General features: G+C 37.3%; 1 protein-coding gene across 2 annotated transcripts in view; it reads left to right on the top strand.

Moving 5' to 3' along the window:
• The first annotated feature begins 1714 nt into the window (after positions 1-1714).
• The window catches only part of WDR7 (WD repeat domain 7), a 132393-nt gene continuing 113684 nt past the window's right edge, over positions 1715-20423 (top strand). For both annotated transcript variants that reach the window (XM_009588221.1, XM_009588222.1), the window contains exons 1-13: positions 1715-1873; positions 3056-3162; positions 6323-6401; positions 6941-7115; positions 9021-9097; positions 12243-12362; positions 12559-12704; positions 13771-13873; positions 14910-15051; positions 15606-15854; positions 17602-17822; positions 18645-18840; positions 19969-20183. In XM_009588221.1, coding sequence (XP_009586516.1) covers positions 1715-1873; positions 3056-3162; positions 6323-6401; positions 6941-7115; positions 9021-9097; positions 12243-12362; positions 12559-12704; positions 13771-13873; positions 14910-15051; positions 15606-15854; positions 17602-17822; positions 18645-18840; positions 19969-20183 — 1989 coding nt within the window. The remainder of the gene's footprint in view (positions 1874-3055; positions 3163-6322; positions 6402-6940; positions 7116-9020; positions 9098-12242; positions 12363-12558; positions 12705-13770; positions 13874-14909; positions 15052-15605; positions 15855-17601; positions 17823-18644; positions 18841-19968; positions 20184-20423) is intronic.

Genomic DNA, 20423 nt, shown 5'->3' on the forward strand with positions numbered 1-20423 from the left:
CTGAAGTCATACTGCGGTGCCACTGAGTTTTACCTGCAGGGCTTTTTTTCTTGTCTTGGGTTTCAGCTGTGTAGCAAAGCTCACACAACAGCACACGCGCTGCCCGTTGTTGCGCTGTGCCACGCTTCTTCCTCAGTGGGAGCTGAGGTTGGCCTGCAGGGGACAGTTCGCTCTACAGCTTGAAGTTGGCGGGGCTGGGGCTCAAGGTCTTGTGGAAACTGGGGAGGGGAGGAGGGGTGGTCACTTGTCACAAGATCATCAGTGTCAAAATGACTGGATTACAGGGGACAATTCGCTCTACAGCTTGAAGCTGGCTGGGGTTGGCGGGGCTGGGGCTCAAGGTCTTGTGGAAACTGGGGAGGGGAGGACGGGTGGTCACTTGTCACAAGATCATCAGTGTCAAAATGACTGGATTACACGAGACCGTCAGCATTTATGCAGAATAAATAAAAATGCAACCTTTATTGAATAAAAGGTGACACCATGGATCCTGAAGTGCCATAGTGCAGAGGATCACGGAAATAAGTCAGTGCCTATTTGTCAAGTGTCAGTCTCTAAATCTCTTCAGTTCTGGTTTGGGATCCAGGATCAGTGGTTGGCAGCGGTGGAGAGATGAGGGAGGATAAGTGGGCTGCACTTGCTCTATTTATTCTTTTCCTAGCTTTCTTTAGTTCTAAACAGTGTTGATAATGCTAGTAAGAATTTTTCCCACTAATACCACATCTTTTGATATTGCGTGTTCTAATTCCTTTTCACCCCTTCTAATTCCTTATCACCCCACCTAAGCGGCTTTTGCTTGCCTGTGGCTCTGCCTGCAGTAGAAGGCAGGCTATGGAAGTACATCTGTGCTTCTATACCAGTATTAGGGAGGTGACACTCTGAAAACATTTACCACCAAGACTTAGAAACCGGAAAGGTTCAAAACTAACATATATCTTTTAATTAGGCTATTTCTATTTTTATTTAGCTTTTATTTGTTTAGTTAGCCTCTTTAGCTGTGTATATGAGAGGGAATGCACTATCACAGTCAGAGTATGAATTAAGGAATGGCACTAACCTTGAAAATGTTTTCTGCCTCTAACTTCACCTAATGCAGGATACTAGATACTCCAACATAAATATAAATGTGAAAAAGCTATGTCAACGTGACACTGTTCTAACAGAACAGTATTTCTGAAAAGTGCATAGTCATCTTTAGAAAGCTCCAGAGCCTATTTTTGGCTAAGGGTTGTTGCATTTGCAAATGGGAATGAACTCTACTGTCGGGCATATAATAGCTGCTGCAGCCCTGGGACTTAAAGCATTTGTTACTTCAAAGTTACTGTATAAAGAGTGATTTTGGCAAAAGTACCTGTGTGCATAGGGAAATGCTATTCGATACCTATATGTGTAGGATATCTTTTGCAAAACGTGTAAGAAATCAAAACTTTGAAGTTATAATACTACCACAGTTCACTGTATTTTTCAAGTGACTGTTTAAAGAATGTTATTTAATCTATACATGAAAATTACACGTTCCCTGATGAGAGATGATTGTATACTGTGTTGTATTTGAAGAATAGCATATATAGTGACTATGTTTCTTTTGTATAAAATGTTTATAAAGTACCTTTAAGTTTTTTGTAAGGATAAGAACGTGCTAAGTGTAGGAATGGCATACCTGCTGAGACATAATATTTATTATCTTGATTAAATTGACAGGCGTGAAAGCAAAATGGCGGGAAACAGCCTCGTTCTGCCCATCGTCCTATGGGGCCGTAAAGCCCCCACGCACTGCGTATCCACCCTGCTGCTCATGGAGGACGCATCGATGATCGTCACAGGATGCCACGATGGACAAATATGTCTCTGGGACCTTTCTTTGGATTTAGAGGTAAGACTAAAGTCTGTATAATCTTAATTTTCTTTGTGTTTAAAGTGCGTGCTGCCAGTGTGATTTTATTCTTCAATATTATAGTATCCATACTGGTCTGCGGTTCTTTCTATGCCCTGTTCACTTGTCCTTTCTTCTTCCCTCTCACGATGCCTGGATGTGACACTACATGCTTCCCATAGTGAATATTACAGATTAGAGTCATTTTTGCTCTTGAACTTTGTTGCTGCTCCTGCAGTAATTTTTTTTAAGTAATTACTTCCTCTTTTCTGGAGCTGCTCTAAACTAGTTGTTACTTTCAAGTTTAGCTGCTTAATATTGTTTTGGGAAAACAGATTCCAGTGATCAGAGGACTGTACTTAGAGAACTTTTTAAGGTTAATATTTTATTCAACTGGGTTTTTTTCCATGAAAACTGAAAGAGAAAAAGGGCTAGTAGCAGAGAGGAAGGTTGATGATTAATTGTTTTATGCCAGTGGCTGCCCTGGAGTTGAAATCTGCAAGTGTCTATTTTGAATATGATCTTGTAGTTTGCCATGGTACAAAGAGTTTTAAACTCTTGGAATGGAACAGCAAAACAATCCTTACTTGTAAAAAAAGCAGCATGCTTCAGGAAAAGTTTATACTGAATACTTAAAAATCTCAATGTCTGTCAGTTACCCCCATAAATTATGTTTATGTCTGGTATATTTAAAAAGAAAGAATGGGAGAAGGCAACTAGTTCTTTCTAGAAAGGACAAATAAAGGGCAGTTTTCTTTTTTATCTTTAATCTATGCATGGGCTTTATATAAACTTACTTATGAATGAACTTACTTGTGAACTATACTTGATTGGGGGGGAAGTTATTGCTGCAGTAAAACACAATTTTTTCATTCAAATTGGGCCAAATTCACCTTATGATTTAAAAATATTTATAGCACGATTGTGATGCAAAATGCATTTCTTTCACAAATTTGCATTACAGTATTAGGGAGAAACTTTTTTTCACGTACTATAGCAGCGTTCTGTGCAAACTCTTTCAAGATCATATATCTACTGCTATGCTAATTAAGTGTGTGTGTATATATATTAACACATATATATTTATATAATACATAAAATGGAAATCTGGAATATGTATATTCTGGTTAAGTAATAGTGCCTATGTTATTTCTGCTTCACATTTTATTTCCCTGATTCTAGATTAATCCCAGAGCTCTGTTGTTTGGTCATACAGCCTCAATTACTTGTTTATCAAAGGCCTCTGCTTCCAGTGAAAAGCAGTATATAGTGAGTGCATCAGAAAGCGGGTGAGTTTCCTGAGGATTTATTAATATGCAGATCTGTTAAATAATGGAAATTGAGGGTAGAAGAGAGATCAGGTTGTTTACATACATGGTATTTTTTAGTTAGTATAATGTCTATAGATATTCCAAATGATGGGACTTCTCCACTGTAGATACTGAGCGTGGTGTGAATTTTGGATTTGTGGCCTGAAAGGAGCATAGGGAAGTGCCCGAGGTCCTGGAAGGCTTCCTCTGTTATTTGTTGTACCTTGGGAGTCCGCGGCAGGACGCCGCACAGTTGTATATAAAGCAATATGTGGAGCACTGGATGTGACTTATGTTTGGCGATGAGATGTGTGACGTTGTTTCCTTCAGTCAAGGTGCTTCTGTGCTTTCTGTCATCTTTTTGCTTGTGCGAGTTTGTCAGTTCAGTCAGACAGTAGATGTGTATTTTTCTCCTTTTTCTCTGCTTATCTGTTTCTTGAGTGGAAGCAAGCGTGAGTTGTAGTGTAGCTTGTTGGCAGGAAATTATTCCTAATACATGTTTTAAAACTTGGAAACCTGTCATACAATTTATCTATATTTCTGTTGCAGTGTTTGATTTTTATCCTTAAGAAAAAAGTAAGTCAGCAAATACATTTTATTTTTTAAGAGGTTTTATTTACTAATCAGAGTAACTGGGAGGTGAAAGGGGGAAGGATTTCTCATGCAATTGACATTAATGGGGATTGCAGTCAGGTAATTTAAAGAAAAAAAAGTCAAACTCTAACTTTTAAATAAAATATACTTTGTACACTCACATTTTAGCCTAGATTTTGGGCTAATTTATTGACAAGGTACACGGTTTGATAAATTACAGGTCAAAGCTTTGGTGCCAACTAGTTTTGTCATTCATAACTCACACTTGTTATTTCCCCCCACCTCTTCTCCTTCCCATCCTCTGCCTCAGGCTGAGTGCAGGATCTTTAGTAACCAACTCTCCTCTACTGGGAGAGCACTTTCAGCTGGCTAAATAACTTGTTCTGCTGCGATTTCATGCTGTAGCTTTTGCTGTCTGAATTCAGTTCCCCTCCTGCTATGGAGAGCATTTCCCCAGGTGGCCCTGGGTGTTAGCGGTCGTCGGGAGCTGGGGTGGGGGTCAGCGTGCCCAGGCTGGCAGCGCAGCTCAGGCAGGATGGGGAAGAGAACCCAGCTTTAATAGCCTTGCAGAGTCGGGGAACCCCTGCCGAGACAGCTTCCAGCGCTTTCTCAAGAGCTCTTCAAGGCCAGACAGCAACTTATCGGGGTTGGCCGTGAGCCCAGGCCAGCCCCCACAAGTGGTGAGGTTGCAATCCCTGTATCCTTGTATATACATTCATACTCTGGTTGGCTATATGAAAGTGAGCCCTCGCTACCAGCAAGCAGTTTCTAGGAAACAGGCCATGGTCTTGTTTTTCTGATAGAGTCATTCTGGAAGGCAGGAGCTCTTTTTCCCCAAAATCTGCACCTAGTTTTGGTTCAGGGAGTTGGAGTAACTACTGTTGTTATCAAGAGTCGAGAATAGCTTCTGAGTTTCTAAGTAGAGATACCAACACTACAGTTATAAATGAGTCATTTTTCTCCATGGACTTGAATTGAACAAGATGGGTTGCCCTTCCCTTCTGACCTATGGCAGGCCATCTCATAATACTGCTGATGTTTAGCATCTCTTTCTTGAGTCTTAACAGCTCTTGAGGTGTGGTATAAGTTTAAAATGGATTAGTTCTTTTTGTGGAGACAGTTACTTTTATTCTAGAATAACAGTATTTTGAAAAGAAGTTGTAATTACACATCATAATATTCCTTCTTAAACTAGTGGAGACTTTGAACACTGTTAGATTTAATGTGGTATGCATGTGTAATTCGTTTTTAAAGTATGCCTTTCCACTTTGCCTTTTCAAAGTTTGCTTTGAAAAGGTAACATTTCCAATGCAGTTATCTTTCATTAGGCAAAATATTTAACCTGAAAGTGTTCCTTCCCAGAGCATCAGTCTGTTCTTGAGGGTTGCTTTTTCATTCATGTACAGAGCTTACTGTTTGAATGACAGATTTTTCTGCTATGCAAAACAAGTTTATAAAAGGAAAAAGAAGTTTGTGAGTCTGGGTTTGTTTGTTTGCTTTGTTTTTAAAAGGCTGTTTACGGAAAGGTAGGCCTCCAGGCTAAGGCTGATTTGATCAACTCTGAGGCAGAAATTTCTTAACCTCTGCCTATATAAATGTAGTTGGCCACATTTAGGTCTGTTATGTATCCAAATAAAATAAGTGTTTTATCTGGAAAAGGTGGAGAACAATATGAGTGAACAACCTTTAAATCTAGAAGTTGAGAATAGAATGTGTGGAAACTTAGAATTTTCATCTCGTAGTTATTGCAGTATTAAGTAATGTTTTCCTTTGGATTTAGAACCAAAATATGTTTTCATTGTGAAATTATATATCTGATGTAGAGGGGAAAAAAGGTGAGAAAGCAGCTGACAGATTCTGTTCTGATTAAATTTTAATGTAAAACTTTTACAGTTTTTTTTTTTAAATTTACTTTTAATAGGGGGAATGGCTGCTAATTGGAATGAATTCATAGAGGTAACTGTAATCGTTGCTCATAAGGCAAGTCAGAAAAGTATCTACTGGTACGATTTATAATTTGTTGTTCAGTGCTTTCAGTTTGCTCTTAGGAGTGCTGAAGAGTACCAGGTGATGCTTCTACCTCTTAACAGCCTGGGTTCCCAGAAAAACCTGCAGTGTTCACTGTCGTCTGGCACAGTTCTGTTTTCTGTAATGCTGTTTTCTTCCTCACAAATGTGGAGAACGCAAGCTAATTTTTGGACGACTTAGGGGGTGCGGTAGAAGTATATAGTGACTTGAAACATTTGTGAGAGAAGTGAGAAATTCTCCATTATGTACTTGCGTTTACTTAATACTCATTGTTTATGATGAACCTTGGCATTTCACTTGTTTCCCCTTATCTTTATAGGGAAGAAGAGGTTGTGCAGATTCAGATAGAAGGACTGGAAATTCAAGTTGATTTTGAGTTTCCTTTATCTAAATGCAATTCATATAGTCACTAACAAATGGTTCAGATGGTTACGTTTCTCCCAATGTAAATGATTTTTAAACCCCTGGAAGATTGAAATATTTTCCATGTAGTTCTAATGTACCTTTTATATTGTAGGGAGATGTGTCTGTGGGACGTGAATGATGGGAGATGCATAGAGTTTACTAAACTAGCCTGTACACATACTGGCATTCAGGTTAGTACTTTGTGTATGTTTCAGAGGTCCTATTCTATATTGCAGCGCATGGATAACTATAGATCAGTTATCAAAACAAGGCTGTTTTGTTTCTTTTTAAGCTTAATAATGATATTATGCATACTGAAGTATCTCATAAATAGTTTATGCTGTATCATCAAATGCCCTAGAGCTGGAAATACGTGCTGTGCTTCAGCATTTTAAAAAATGTATCATAATTAATGAGAGAGGCTAGAAAGAAAGGAGGAAAAGGAGAAAATTTTCAGAGGAGTACTGCTGGGGAGGTGGGAACGTGAGGATCATCTTAGCAGGGAAGGCAGGCTTCTGTCAGCTACAGGAGCTGGGTGTACAGGGCAAGGATTGCCTTGGGAAGATAACAGAAGAAAGGGGGCCTCTGCAAAAAGCTCCCCTCATCAGTGCAGAGTAGTAATTTTTAAACATATAGGCATTAGAATATATTTCTGAAGTTATGATTTTGATTAAAAATGAAGTAGTCTCACATGGAGTATAACTTCTGTATTTTGTTAATGTCCATTTAGTTCTATCAGTTTACAGTTGGGACTCAGCGTGAAGGCAGACTACTATGCCACGGACATTATCCAGAAATTCTTGTTGTGGATGCTACCAGCCTTGAAGTCCTTTATTCTCTATTATCAAAGATATCTCCTGACTGGATCAGCTCCATGACTATCATTCGATCCAATAGAACACAAGGTAATTATTTTTGTTGCTTTTATTATGGCTTTACCTCCCTGTAAGAGAAACACAATTTTCAACTTTTTCAAGAACCTGGGGAGGAACTAGAATGTTACTTCTTGTGATCTTGGGCAACATCCAGCAAGCACTAACCTTTCTGAAAAGCAAAGTACACATAGATGTTTCTAGTCCCTGAAAAAGAGGCTAGTTTAATGCCTGTGCAGTATTGTCTCTGTTGCTGTTCCATCAAATGAGAGTTTTGGCTCTGGCCAAAATTTAACTGCTTTCTTATGAACAGAACCTAAAATCTAGCCAGATCACTCTGTGTGTGTGCTTGGTAGGATCCAGGCTCACCTAGTAAATAGATTCAGTTCTGTCATCTTCAGTGTGTGCATGTGCTGAAATCTGAAGGACGAGGAACCTTCCTACAGGAAGAGTGACTCTTTTCATTCAAAATTAAAAAAAACAAACCAAAACAAACAAACAAACAAAAAAACCAAAAAAAAACACCACATAGAGTGATAACTTGTTTTCTCTTTGAGAATTGAGAAGGAGTTCTGAAGAGCACACTGACAGTGAGAGCCTGGAAACTGGCACAAGACTGAAGGAAGGGGTGCAAGCATTCTAAATGCTAAGGCTGTCCTCTGCATTACTAATGTCATGTGTAGTATACATCAAGATCATTTGGCAAGCTATACATTGTAATTTTTGACAAGATATATATGTACTATGAGTATTTCTTGTGATTAGGAGCTTTATAAAAAGCGCTGTCATAATATTTTCAAAGCTATTATTGTAGGAAATGTATTTAAGGAATGTGCTGATTAGAGTACACAGTAGGATCAAAAGACCTGAAGACTGTAGAGGGAGGAACTTCTAAAAGTGATGACGGTCAGTGTAGTGGAGAGGTATGTGAGTAGGCTCATGTTCGGTGGTGGATTAGTTGACATGGTTTGAAGTGATACCTGTCCACACATGTTTTGCTCTGCTAGTTTGTGTTGATTTGCTAGGCTTTAAATTCTGGCAGCTGAGGTGGAGAGGTGTCTCATTCAGGTTTTCCTGTTGCGGAAATTAATTCCTAAGAGGTTTGGGGAACACTAAGGAAGAAGATCCTGACAAAAGGAGAGATTTTTATCTTGAGTTAAGGCTGACAGCAGTTGTAAACTGAGTGTTCCAAAGTCCTGGAGTGGGAAGGCTCAATTGCTATCCCTGCGACATGTAAGTTGTGGAACAACTGAAGTGTTTGCTGATACTGCTTTTAATTTTATTTCTTGTTTTGTAATCATTTTTATATTGTAATCAAGAAGTTACCTCTTAGATTTTGATCTTACACCAGACTTGTCTGGTAGAAACAGGAATGTCTGGAAAGTTTGACTAGCACTTGATATACTTTGTTTTTTATGAAGATAATAACTCTAATGAAGTAATTTTGCAGAGGTGCCCTTTGGGAACCCGCAGCCAAGAGATGCTTGGGCAGCCGTACAACTAGAGTATGCTTACCATTACACTTCAGTGTCCTCGCAGGTTGGTGTGGGCAGACAGCTAGGCATAAGCAACAAATCTCTCCTCTTGGCACAGTAACCCCTTGCCTTTGGGGAGAGTGATGGGACAACCCACAATGTCTAATAGCAGTACTAGAAACAACTGCGACTTCCCTTCCCCCCATTTAATTTGAGCCCTGAGTATTAATTGAGAGATGTAAACACAAACCCATGGAATCTCTGTGTGTGCCTGTGCATATGTGCTTCTGGAATACCACTTTGCAAATAAACGTTTGATTTTGAAGCAAACACTTCAGGAATGTTTTGATAAACTTATAATGTTGAGGTACTCTCAAAATATTTTTGTACTCAGATATGCACAAGTGTGCAACAAAATGAAGACGTCCTTGTACTTACCAGCCTAATGTTTGTTTTTCCCCAGAGGATACTGTTGTAGCAGTTTCGGTGACTGGCATCCTGAAAGTATGGATAATAACCTCTGAAGTTAGTCGGATGCAGGTAAACAAAGTCTTCCGAATTAATGATATTTCCTGTTGTGATGAAGGGAGAACTTCTATTAATGCTGTTTCCTGTTCTTCCAGCTACCTAACGATATTATGGGGTTTTTTCCTCTTTGCCATTTGAAAACCAACTCCCTTAATTTTGCTTTACTGATTCTTCAGTTATTAGCAGAACTCCTAATCTTTCTCATGTTTGACTTGGAGAACTTATTTCAAAATTAAAAGTAGGATAATCTCCAATTTCTACAAATACAGGGTTTTTTTATTTGTACCATGTAATGATTTGTGTTAATATACAAATATTCCTGTTAATATACAAATATTATTCTTTTATTTTTTCCTGTCTTTAAAAGTCCTATTTTTTCGTCAAGCCATCTTGTACTGCATTCCACAGGAGTTTTGAGTTCCAAAGGGAATTTAGTAACAAAGATTGTTACAGTAATGTTTAACTTTCCAAACTGGTACAAATGCTGTACTGCATGCATAACTTTATTCAGTACAGGCAAAACTTTTATGTGCAAGAGCTTGCAGTATAAGTACTCATTAGTTGAAAGAGATGATGCTAACAAATACATGTTTACTCTGTATAGTACAGATAGAAGAAATAAGTCACCGAGTTAAAGCTTGCCATGTTCTGCATAGGAATTGTGCATCTTTTAATGTGTTGGTGGCATTATAGAAGTGACTTTATCACAATACTTCATTTTTTTTTAAGATTAAGTTCTCCAGCTGTATTTCTTATGCTCTTAAAAGATCTGTACTTAATTTTTTAAAATTTTTCATTATAGTTTTATTATATCATGCTATATTACTTTTATTGTTAAATTTAGTATTAAATTTTATTTAGTATTAAAATTTATTGTTAAATGTAGTATTTTCTTTGAGAAAGATAAGAAGTGAGATGTGGAGATGCGTGAAGGGTTTGCTGAGCAGAGCATACAGTTTTTAGGAATATTCATTATTAGGCATTATCTACAGCTGTCTTTGTTATTTGGCAGTTCCTGCCTTCCTGTGTATTAATGAATAAAAGTCTTAAAGGAGATTTGCTACATGTCTCATAGACCTCTGGCAAATTAGCTATTCATAGAAACCTCTTGTAAAAGATACACCTTACTACAGATGTTTAGCAACTATGGAAAAATAACGTTATGATATATAAATGAACTATTCTTTTGATGAACTTGCTTATTTCCAGAATATTTATAATGCAAAAGCAACAGAGTTTGCATTAGCTTGGAAGACCAATATAATGCAATTCCTTGCTTTTGACCCCATCAGGGGACAGGTGGTATTCATGACTTTTTGTTTCATAGTTTCAAACTTGATGAAATCATGTTTGTTCTCAAAGCATTTTCTGAAAAACCTTGTCATGCAGCTAGTAATGTTTTAGCTAACATCATATTTAACAGTTACGCTTAAAAAAAAAAAAAGGCAGCTGTGAGCAGTGAAGAGTATTGGCTGTTACGAAAGTAAGAATGAACAGGAGCTTATCACAGTCTAGTCCCTTCAGGATATGGGGAACCTTGAAAGAATGAAATGTGAGCTGAATCTGCTTAGTTTCAGCTGACTATCTGGATGCAAGGTAATTCATTGACAGTGATGATACTAAATAGGCACTACTAATCTGTCCAGCTGGGGAATTTGTTAGACTTAAGTGACGAAAGAGGATACCACATGCTCTTGCAGATCTTCTTATGAGGAATAATAGAATAAGAACTGCTACAAGTGTTTGGTTTTTCTGTAGAAGTTGGCTGTCTAGCATCTTATGGAATGGCATATTCCCTTTTCCATCACATGGTCTCTGCCATATTCCTAAGTTCAATTTGAGCAAGAAAAAAAGGTCAGCTGGGTATTTTCTTGTTATCTGATTTCCATCTGTATGTTGTTCTGTATAGAGACTCTCAGTTTCGGACACTGATTGCTGTCACACTGTCTGAGCACTTAAATGGTTTCTATGTGGGACAGAATGCTTATTCCCCATCTTGAAGATGAGGAAATAGTATTTTCCTGAAATATTATCTTGCCACAGAGAGCTGTAACAGAGTAAGGAGTTGTGATCTAGGGCATCCAAGTCCCCACTTCTGCTTTAATTGCCTGGCTATCCTGATTTTCTCTGCCCTGTCTTGATAAGGTTATTTTTTATGAAAGTGAAGAGCCCTGTGAAACCGGTTAAAGTGACTGGCATTGCAGACAGGTCTTTCTGTAAGTCTCCTGTTTATACCCACAGCAGGGTACCTGCAGCCAGGTTTTTATAACTGTAAGCCAAACTTTTCAGATGATGAATGGCATGGCTGTCCCTCCTTCCTTCAAGGTATCCCAAGTCAGAGAGAAGATGGACAGTCAGTCAAAGTGAGGATTAGCTTGGGAGCTAGTTCATGTCTGGACAGATTAGCAGTGACCACCCTCAATACAAGCAGAAGAGAAAGTTTTGCTTTGAGGTGGGCCCAGATTAATCAAGGTACAGCACCGATGTGATAGATTGGTCTGACACTCAGACTCAGTGGAGGGTGTTCGGCAAAATGTTAAGATCCCATGCTATTTGATAGTGCTAGCCTGAATCTCAGAAGAACGTGGTCAGCAGTGACTGAATCTTAACCTCTGGCCAGGAGTCAGTCTACAGCTGAAAACTTTGGGATGTGATCATGCTAGTGGACATGAGGAAGGGAACGGGCTCATGCATTCAGCAGTTCAGCTCTCCGGCTCTGCTGGCATGCTGGTCAATACTTGCACCTGATTATGGCTATATACATACACTCTCTAAACAAAAGTGATAATCTCCTGTTAGTGTCATTTTTGTCTGTCTTTACAAGCCAATTCCTTAGCTATCACTTCTTCTGTTCTGCTTTTCTGCACATTTGCTACTCTTGTACTTGTGACAGAGTCTGCAGATTGACTCTTTATCACAGGAAAGTTGGTATTCAAGATATAATATATGCATAGGAATATCAAAATAAAAGTGTTTATTTCAGTTAAAATTTACAGAAACATTGACAAGCTCATGACTTGAGCAAATGTAAAACCATTAAGAAATGCCTTTTTTGAAGATGTTGTTACTACAGAAGGTAATATGGCTCTATTTAATTTCAGATTTATAATTTTAAATAAAATGCAGTTAATTTAATGGTGCTTTTGTTTGTTTTTAGGATACAACACCAGTATTTGAAGAGGAGTCAAAACCTATTTATTGTCAAAACTGTCAAAGCATTTCTTTCTGTGCGTTTACCCAGCGGTCATTGTTGGTAGTGTGTTCCAAATACTGGAGGGTAAGGCAAGCTAGCTGAACAACACCTGGTTGCTTTTCACTGTAGAAGCTGATGTAATTAAATTGCCAGTAAGACACTTAGATCAAGATGCTTTAAGTCCTTTTAATGTGTCTATATTGAAACTGAAATTAGCTGCTCTCTGGGCATTTTAATCTGTAATTGGTTAATGACAACAGACTTTTCTGTTTCTTTTCAGGTTTTTGATGCTGGAGATTATTCCCTCTTATGTTCAGTCCCTAGTGAAAATGATCAGACCTGGACTGGCGGCGACTTTGTGTCAGCTGATAAAGTGATTGTATGGACAGAAGACGGACAAAGTTTCATATATAAATTACCAGCCAGGTAGTCAACAATGAAATACTCCATTTATTTATTTTTTGATATAAAAACATGAGCAACTTTGAAGAAATATTGAGTATCTTTGGCTTTTATTTTGTTACAAAATCATATGGATGTTGCAGAAACTAGTATTCCATGAGCATATTTTAAAGTGTGTGTCCCCGAAATGCATCATGTTGAAGCAATGCTCAGTAATTTAGATTGCCTCAACCAAGATTGCTTCACTATTTTCTGATATTACACTAAGTCTTTTTCACTTCTAACAGAGCTGTGTGATGGGAAGAGTTGCATTTTGCTGTTGACCAAGTGTCATAAATTAAAATAAAATATAATTTAAATATTTCCTTAACCAGGTCCAAATAAGGAAGAACTAAGACTTTCCTATATGCAGTAGAATGTAACTGATAATTGTGTTATTGTAACAGAGTACTCTTTCAGCCCGTTAAGGGAAGGCACGAATAGCTGAGTTGTGCACGTAAATGTGAAAATATAAAATTAATCTAAAATAGGTTTCAAAGAGGTTAGATAAATGTAGAACGACAAAAGTAAAATAAAAAACTTTTCTTCTGACATCTTCATGACATGCAAGCATCTCTTTGTTCTGGGTAGAGATACAGTTTTATCTTGGAGATCCTTGAATATTCTCACATACATCAGGCAAGAACTCCTTTCTCACCCTCTTATGTGATCGGAGCATAAGGATGCGAGCAGATCTATCTGGTGATCTGTCAGAGGAATCCTTGGGTTTGGTGTGTTTTGGTTCTGAGTCTGAGGCCAGATGTGTTCAAGTCCAAAGCAGACCTAAAGCCAGGCTTCCTTCTTTTTTTTTTTTTCCTTCAGTTCTGAATGCATGGGGGAACTGAGCTGGACACGTTTGGAGCAGTTATTAATTGATGAGGCGTACCCTATACATTAACATTAGAGTAATGATCTGCTATACACTGTATGAACAATTGAGAAAATGTAATGTTTAAGGGCCTGGGGGTTGTTTTTCCTTAGTATTATTTAGTTAGCTAGTGATGTAGTAATACAAGGAATTTTGTTCCTTTCTCTTTGTTCTTAAACCCAGCTGTCTACCAGCTAGTGATTCATTTCGCAGAGATGTGGGGAAAGCAGTAGAAAATTTAATTCCGCCTTTATTGTACAGTGTGTTGGACAGAGCAGATAAACAGGTAAAATATATTTCTTTGGAGTTTCTTTTATGGACTGCATTTCTCTTTTAGAGAGTTGAAACGTGCATAGATCATGACTAGTTCTTCTCTTTCAAAGTAGATCTTTAGGAATTTTCTTTTCCTAGAGAAAGTAGACAGATGGAATTTCCCTGCTGTTTGGTTTGGTTTGGTTCTTGTTGGTTTTCAAATAAATGCAGAGGTTAGTCTCTGGTCGAGTGAATCTTCAGTTCCTATATACTAACAGTTTATCATTCATCAGTGCCTGGAAAGTTAGAAGTGCATGCTGATTAGGCAGTAACTCAGCAACAGCTTTTAGAGTCAAAACTTAGAATTTGAAAGCTTAAATCCTTGCAAAGTAAAGAAAATCAAATTTTGTAGGCCAAAGTCCTCTTTGAGCTATACTTCATTTTTATATTGTACTGTGAACTGTATCTGCTATAAACTAATATATCTAAGACTGCTGTATGATATATCTAGTACTTATACCTATACTATACCTAGGTATAAGTAACTGATTTACAAATGCTGTTATTACAAGGTATTGTAGGAATCCTTTTTTTTATCTTAACCATTTAATCTGTTGCCAAATTTGGACATTTATATGGTTGATTTTTTTTTTTCCTCTTTATGTTGTCAATCAATATTAAAACTTTTTTGCTTCTGTTGTGGACTATGTTCCTTACTGAGTAGTGTAACTTCAGCTCATCATTGCAGTTGGAATGTTTACAATTTTAGAATACACACACATATATATAAAATATTCTAAATATGAATATATTTAGAACAAACCTAAATATATATAAAAATCTTTTTTCCTCTCCCCTAAACCTGTGATTTGTTTTGTAACTAACCACAAATTCTTCTGATTCGTATTGCTGTATTTATTCTTTCTCCTGTAAGAAAGATTAAAGCATAAAGTAGCTAGTTTTTTTCCTGCTTTTAAAAGGTACAGTGGATTATGTGGGGAAAGTAAATTTTGAGGTTAGTACATGGTTTATATGTGTTCTTAAGTTGTTAATTTATCTTTTTTTAACAGCTGCTAATATGTCCTCCAGTTACTCGATTCTTCTATGGATATAGGGAGTTTTCCTATAAGCTATTAATCCAAGGAGACTCTTCAGGGAGACTGTGTATTTGGAGTGTGCCTGATACTCTTGAACAACAAGATGGTGCAAAAGGTATGCCTAATTAATAGTCTTGTTGCCAAGTCTTTTAATGGCCATCTCTTTTTTTTGTTGTTGTTATGTGTTTTGTGGCTGGATAAAGCACTGCTGCTTTTCCTATGCTTTTCCATGAAGGTTTTTTTTTTAATTGCTAGCTTCTTGTAAGAGTTAGAGTAACTTTGATCAGTTTACTCTGAATATTTTTCAGGTATAAGTTTTATCTGCTTTATTCCAAATACTAGCTATGGTTATTGCTGTCTGCCTGTGTAACTTCCTCTTGTAGCTTAAATCATGTATTTTTCCAGTTCTCACATATATTGTTTCCATGTGTTGCTGTAGCTTCACTCACGTAGTCAGTAAATTAATCTCCAGTATGTACCTTTTACTTTGTTCAAAGTGTTGTAACACAGTGTATTTAAACTTTGAGATCTTTTCAGAAAAGCATTCCTAATTTCCATTCTTGCCTTTTTTTTTTTCCCTAAATCCTCCTCCCACCTCACCCCTTCCGTGTTTTTGGTTTTTTGTTGTGGTTTTTTTTGTGTTTTTTTTTTTTTTTTCTTTTTAAACAGGACTGCAAACAACAACTTCAGTATCCCTCCAGGAAGCTTTTGATAAACTTACTCCTCGCCCTGCTGGGATTATAGACCAACTAAGCTTAATACCAAACATCAATGAACCACTTAAAGTTACAGCTAGTGTGTATATCCCAGCACATGGGCGTTTGGTTTGTGGTCGTGAAGACGGAAGCATTGTTATTGTGCCAGCAACACAAACTGCTATAGTTCAGCTGCTGCAGGGAGAGCATATGCTTAGGAGAGGTATGCAAATAAGCTTTTGAAAAGCACAGTTGGATTGCAGTGTGCGCCTGTCACGAGATATACTGAAGTAAGAAATAGTTTCACGAAGTGAGCATTGAGTCATTTTACGGGTAGAAATCATATAACCATTTTCTTAACAATTCTGATGTTCTACTGTGTAATGAGAAACCTAAGTAATAAATTAACTGTGGCCAGCCTTGCATCAATTTTTTGTGGGGGTGGGTCTCTTCACTGGAAAGCCTTGGATATTTCTCCTGGGTTTTTGAGATGCAGTAGCAAAGATACGGCAGGGGATATTTCCTCTCTCTCTTCCAGTATTGTTCTGGGCACTGGGGTATCAGTGTGCCTGTGAAGATCTTCTTGGGAAAATGATGAATCTAAAAGAGAATTCCTCTTTGTGTATCGTGTAGTTAGTTGAGTGTTATACATTGGCCTGCTGTTGTACGTTTTGGTTCCAGATAATGTTATTTTAATACTTTTGTGATCACAGTTGCGGAACAAATATTTGAGTTTTGATTTTTTACAAATGCTGATAAATGAAAAAGATGTGTAAATTTTTTTCTGTGAGTATACATATGAGCTTATCAGTTGTATACAAGGCTGTTGGTTGTACTGTTTCCTTTATGTAACTGATGCACTTTATATAACTTTAAGAAAAAAATGATTTTTTTCTTAATGTGAAGTTGGGTTGCCTCGAAGTTGATACACTATTCTGCAAATAAGCATTGGTGATTCTTGCCCTCATAAAAATATAGAAGTGCCTGTGTGTGTTCTACGTAAGGTTTTCTGTGCTTGCCAGAAAGCATAATCACATAGAGGAAAAAAGTTCAATTATATCGTGCAAGATTGCATAGAATACTTGATTCTGACAATTGAGCACAGTCAGACATTTGTGTTAAAAGGAAAAAAAACAACTAAAAGATCCACTCTTTTGTTCAACAGTGGATTCTAGTTCAATTTGTAGTATAAATTGCTGGTTTACTTTAAAATTGGTTTATACCTCAGGATGGTATGCAGCAAAATGGTTGAAGGATGCAAAATTTAGAGAATTGGGCCCATTTTGTCAAATTTGCCATGTAAAAAGATTTTCTACGCATCTTTTGCGATAGTTAAAAGGTTAGAATGATTTAACTAATATGTTTGATCTCAGTGAACAGAAGACTCACATTCTTGCGCTGTTCACAAAAATTATTTTCCTTTGTAAATTTAAATTTGATATCATTAAACTATTCTGCACAAGCACCAAATGCGTAACACTGCAGACTTGCATGCCACTGTCATGGCCAATGCAGAGTAAGATTAAGGAATTTTCCTGGTACTGGTACTTTTGGTTATAACCTCGGATAAATTCATGTTTGATGGGGAAGGGAATTTATTTTTTTACATCTTTGTAGCCTTTTTAAATGTGGGCTTTTTGCTGGGATTTTTTTGTGAGGGAGGAGGCTGTTTTCAGACAGCTGAATTACTTTAAAGTGAGATTGTACAGCAAGACAAAAAGAATCATTCAGTCCATGCCCAGTAAAAAAAAAAATTATGACCATTTTTTAAAAAGACAAGGCTAATTCTATAAGAACTTCTGTCAAAAATGGCAGTATGTCCGTTTTGTTTTTGTTTTTGTTTTTTTTTTTTTTTTTTTTTTTAAATCAAGAGCAGTGTTTTGGATTGTTAACTGTTCTATTGAATTATATTTTTTCTCTCTTCCCCCCCCACTTCTTTTCCCCCTTTCACCCCTTACCCAATTTCTCAGGTTGGCCACCTCACCGGACTCTCCGAGGCCATCGAAACAAAATTACATGTTTACTGTATCCTCATCAGGTTTCTTCTCGTTATGATCAAAGGTATTTGATCTCAGGTGGTGTGGATTTCTCAGTCATCATATGGGATATATTTTCTGGAGAGATGAAACATATCTTCTGTGTACATGGTGGAGAAATTACACAGCTTCTAGTTCCACCAGAAAACTGTAGTGTAAGTTTTACATAATGTCCGATAACCTGTCTCACACTTCCCATAAATGGTACAGCTCCTCAAATCCTTCTTGAGAATGTGAATGTAATATGAAATACTGAAGATTTAGCACTGGCCCATGTATAACTCTTGCAGACACTTAAAAAGAGTTTAATTGTTCTGTTAATGTTGGTTTTGTTTGCATCATGTTTTAGCTACATGAAGTATTAAGGCATTTGTCCCTGCCTGTGGCAGGGGGGGTGGGCTAGATGACCTTTAAAGGTCCCTTCCAATCCAAACTATTCTATGATTCTAAAAATAGTGGAAAAAACGGATATTAAGACCTAGCTAGCTAAGGAAATGCTTGGCATTTTGATATATAGCATAAACAGTGGGAGAGGATTTCCATGATGTGGAAGGCATCTTTCCCCTGAAGGTGTTTGCGAATGTGATAGACAAGCATTCCCCACCAGTTAGCCCACAGGATTTAAAGGCAACTTTGTCTTTTCATAACTTGGTTGAGTAGATAGAATTTAATGAATAAAATGACATTGATTTACTTGAAAACTGTGGTTTCTCTTTTTTGCTCAACAAAACAGGTTTTAATACTTGTTTGCTCTTTATGATATGCAAGAGGTTGGAATCAAGAGAATTTCTGCAAGTGAAATTCTGTTTCTAGTGACCTCAGTGAGTTTAGCCATAGACTTACATGCCTGTTTTGTGTTTATAAAATAGGTTGTTGATCACCATGCTTGGTCCAGTGAAGAAGAGATTATTAAATGCAAAGTCTCTGCATTATGATTAAGATTTCTTTTCTTTTCTTTTTTTTTCTTTTATTATTAGGCAAGAGTCCAGCATTGTATTTGCTCTGTTGCTAGTGATCACTCAGTAGGTCTTCTGAGTCTGCGGGAGAAAAAATGCATCATGCTGGCATCCCGTCATCTTTTCCCTATTCAAGTAATAAAATGGAGGCCTTCCGATGACTATCTGGTGGTAGGATGTTCAGATGGGTCTGTGTACGTCTGGCAAATGGATACTGGTAAGGTTAAGTTCAAAGATGTTGATTAAACAATTTTTTTATACACATATATATATATTTGGTTATAGCTCTGTATAAGTTGCATCTGAGAGAAGAGTTAAAACATTTTGGCACACTTATATTTGGAAATTTAGCACTCCACATATTCCCAAAATTTGTAGATTATGTAAGCTTTTGTTAAATACATATTTTAGTACTTGGAATAACTCATTTAGTTTTGGATTGCTGCAGCTATCTTCCCCCTACATACTTTCCTAGTTATCTTTAGAGAGATCAGTTAAAATGTTGGCTGCACATCTAGTGTCTTCTCAGTTCATTAGTGTCCGTGCTTCCTCAGCAATTTTCTTGAAAGCTTGGTGTAGAAGTGCAGCACCTTGAATCTACAATAGTTTCTTCATCTGCAGAGTGAAGAAAATGTTTATTGGTTTGTTGTTTGGTGTGGTTTTTTTTAAAAAGAGACTAATGCTTCGTTTAGAAGAAACTAAAAATGAGCCTTAACAGAATGGGCAACAAGGCATAAAATAAAAACAGCTTTGTTGTAGAAAATTTTGTGATATTTGAAAGGGAGAAAGTGAGGAAAAAACGTATCAAAATATATGCAGTATGTAATTACCTTCTAACTCCTTAACTCACTTAAGGAAAAAACCACAAACCTGCAATAATGTCTGAATATTATTTTCAGCTTATTGTGAAAACTAGATGAGAATTGCTTTTTATTGATGCTCTAGGAAGCAAAGAGGAACCAGAGATCCATCATGTAAAATTTAATCCACACAGGTAGTTGGGTGGGAGAGGGAATTCAAAATGATTGAAAACAGCCTTCCACTAAAAGTGTTGAGCAACTGCAGTCATAACTCTCTGGTCAGTACAGAATCACATTGTGGGTTTTTTAAACTTGTCTTGATTTTTGTTAATGTGTTTTTTCCTTACACATTTCAGCTTCATAGAAATTTAGGAAAATTCCATCCCTTTAGGAATATTAGTTCTAAAAATAGCCATTAACACAACAGAAAGTTTTATGCATTGCATCCTGTGGTGTAAATTATATTCACAGATTGTTGTATTCGTGATATTTTGGACATTCTGAATTGTTTCTGCTTAAACTCATGCTTTTCAAAATATTTGCAGGTGCGCTGGACAGGTGTGTGATGGGAATAACGGCAGTGGAAATCCTGAATGCCTGTGATGAGGCAGTCCCAGCGGCTGTGGACTCCCTAAGTCATCCCGCTGTCAACCTGAAGCAGGCCATGACTAGGCGTAGTCTGGCTGCTCTGAAAAATGTGGCACATCAGAAACTACAGACTCTTGCCACTAACCTGCTTGCTTCCGAAGCGTCTGACAAGGTAAGCTGTGTTTCAGTTTGTCTGTTTTTAATGCAGTACCTGAAACATTGGTTTCAATAAATAATTGAATAAAATGTGGGAAGTCTTCATTCTTGTAACTGAAAGGGTCTTATCTAATGCTCTCTGAAATTTTAGTAGAAGGACCTAAACTAGCGTTACCTGGCCTTGGGTCAGTCCTAGGAGTTCACTTTCCTGGAACAAAAAGTATCAGCCTTCTTCAACGTCATTGTGCAGTTTCTA

The sequence above is a fragment of the Fulmarus glacialis genome, unplaced genomic scaffold (genome assembly GCF_000690835.1).
Source record: "Fulmarus glacialis isolate BGI_N327 unplaced genomic scaffold, ASM69083v1 scaffold5952, whole genome shotgun sequence".
NCBI lineage: Eukaryota > Metazoa > Chordata > Aves > Procellariiformes > Procellariidae > Fulmarus > Fulmarus glacialis.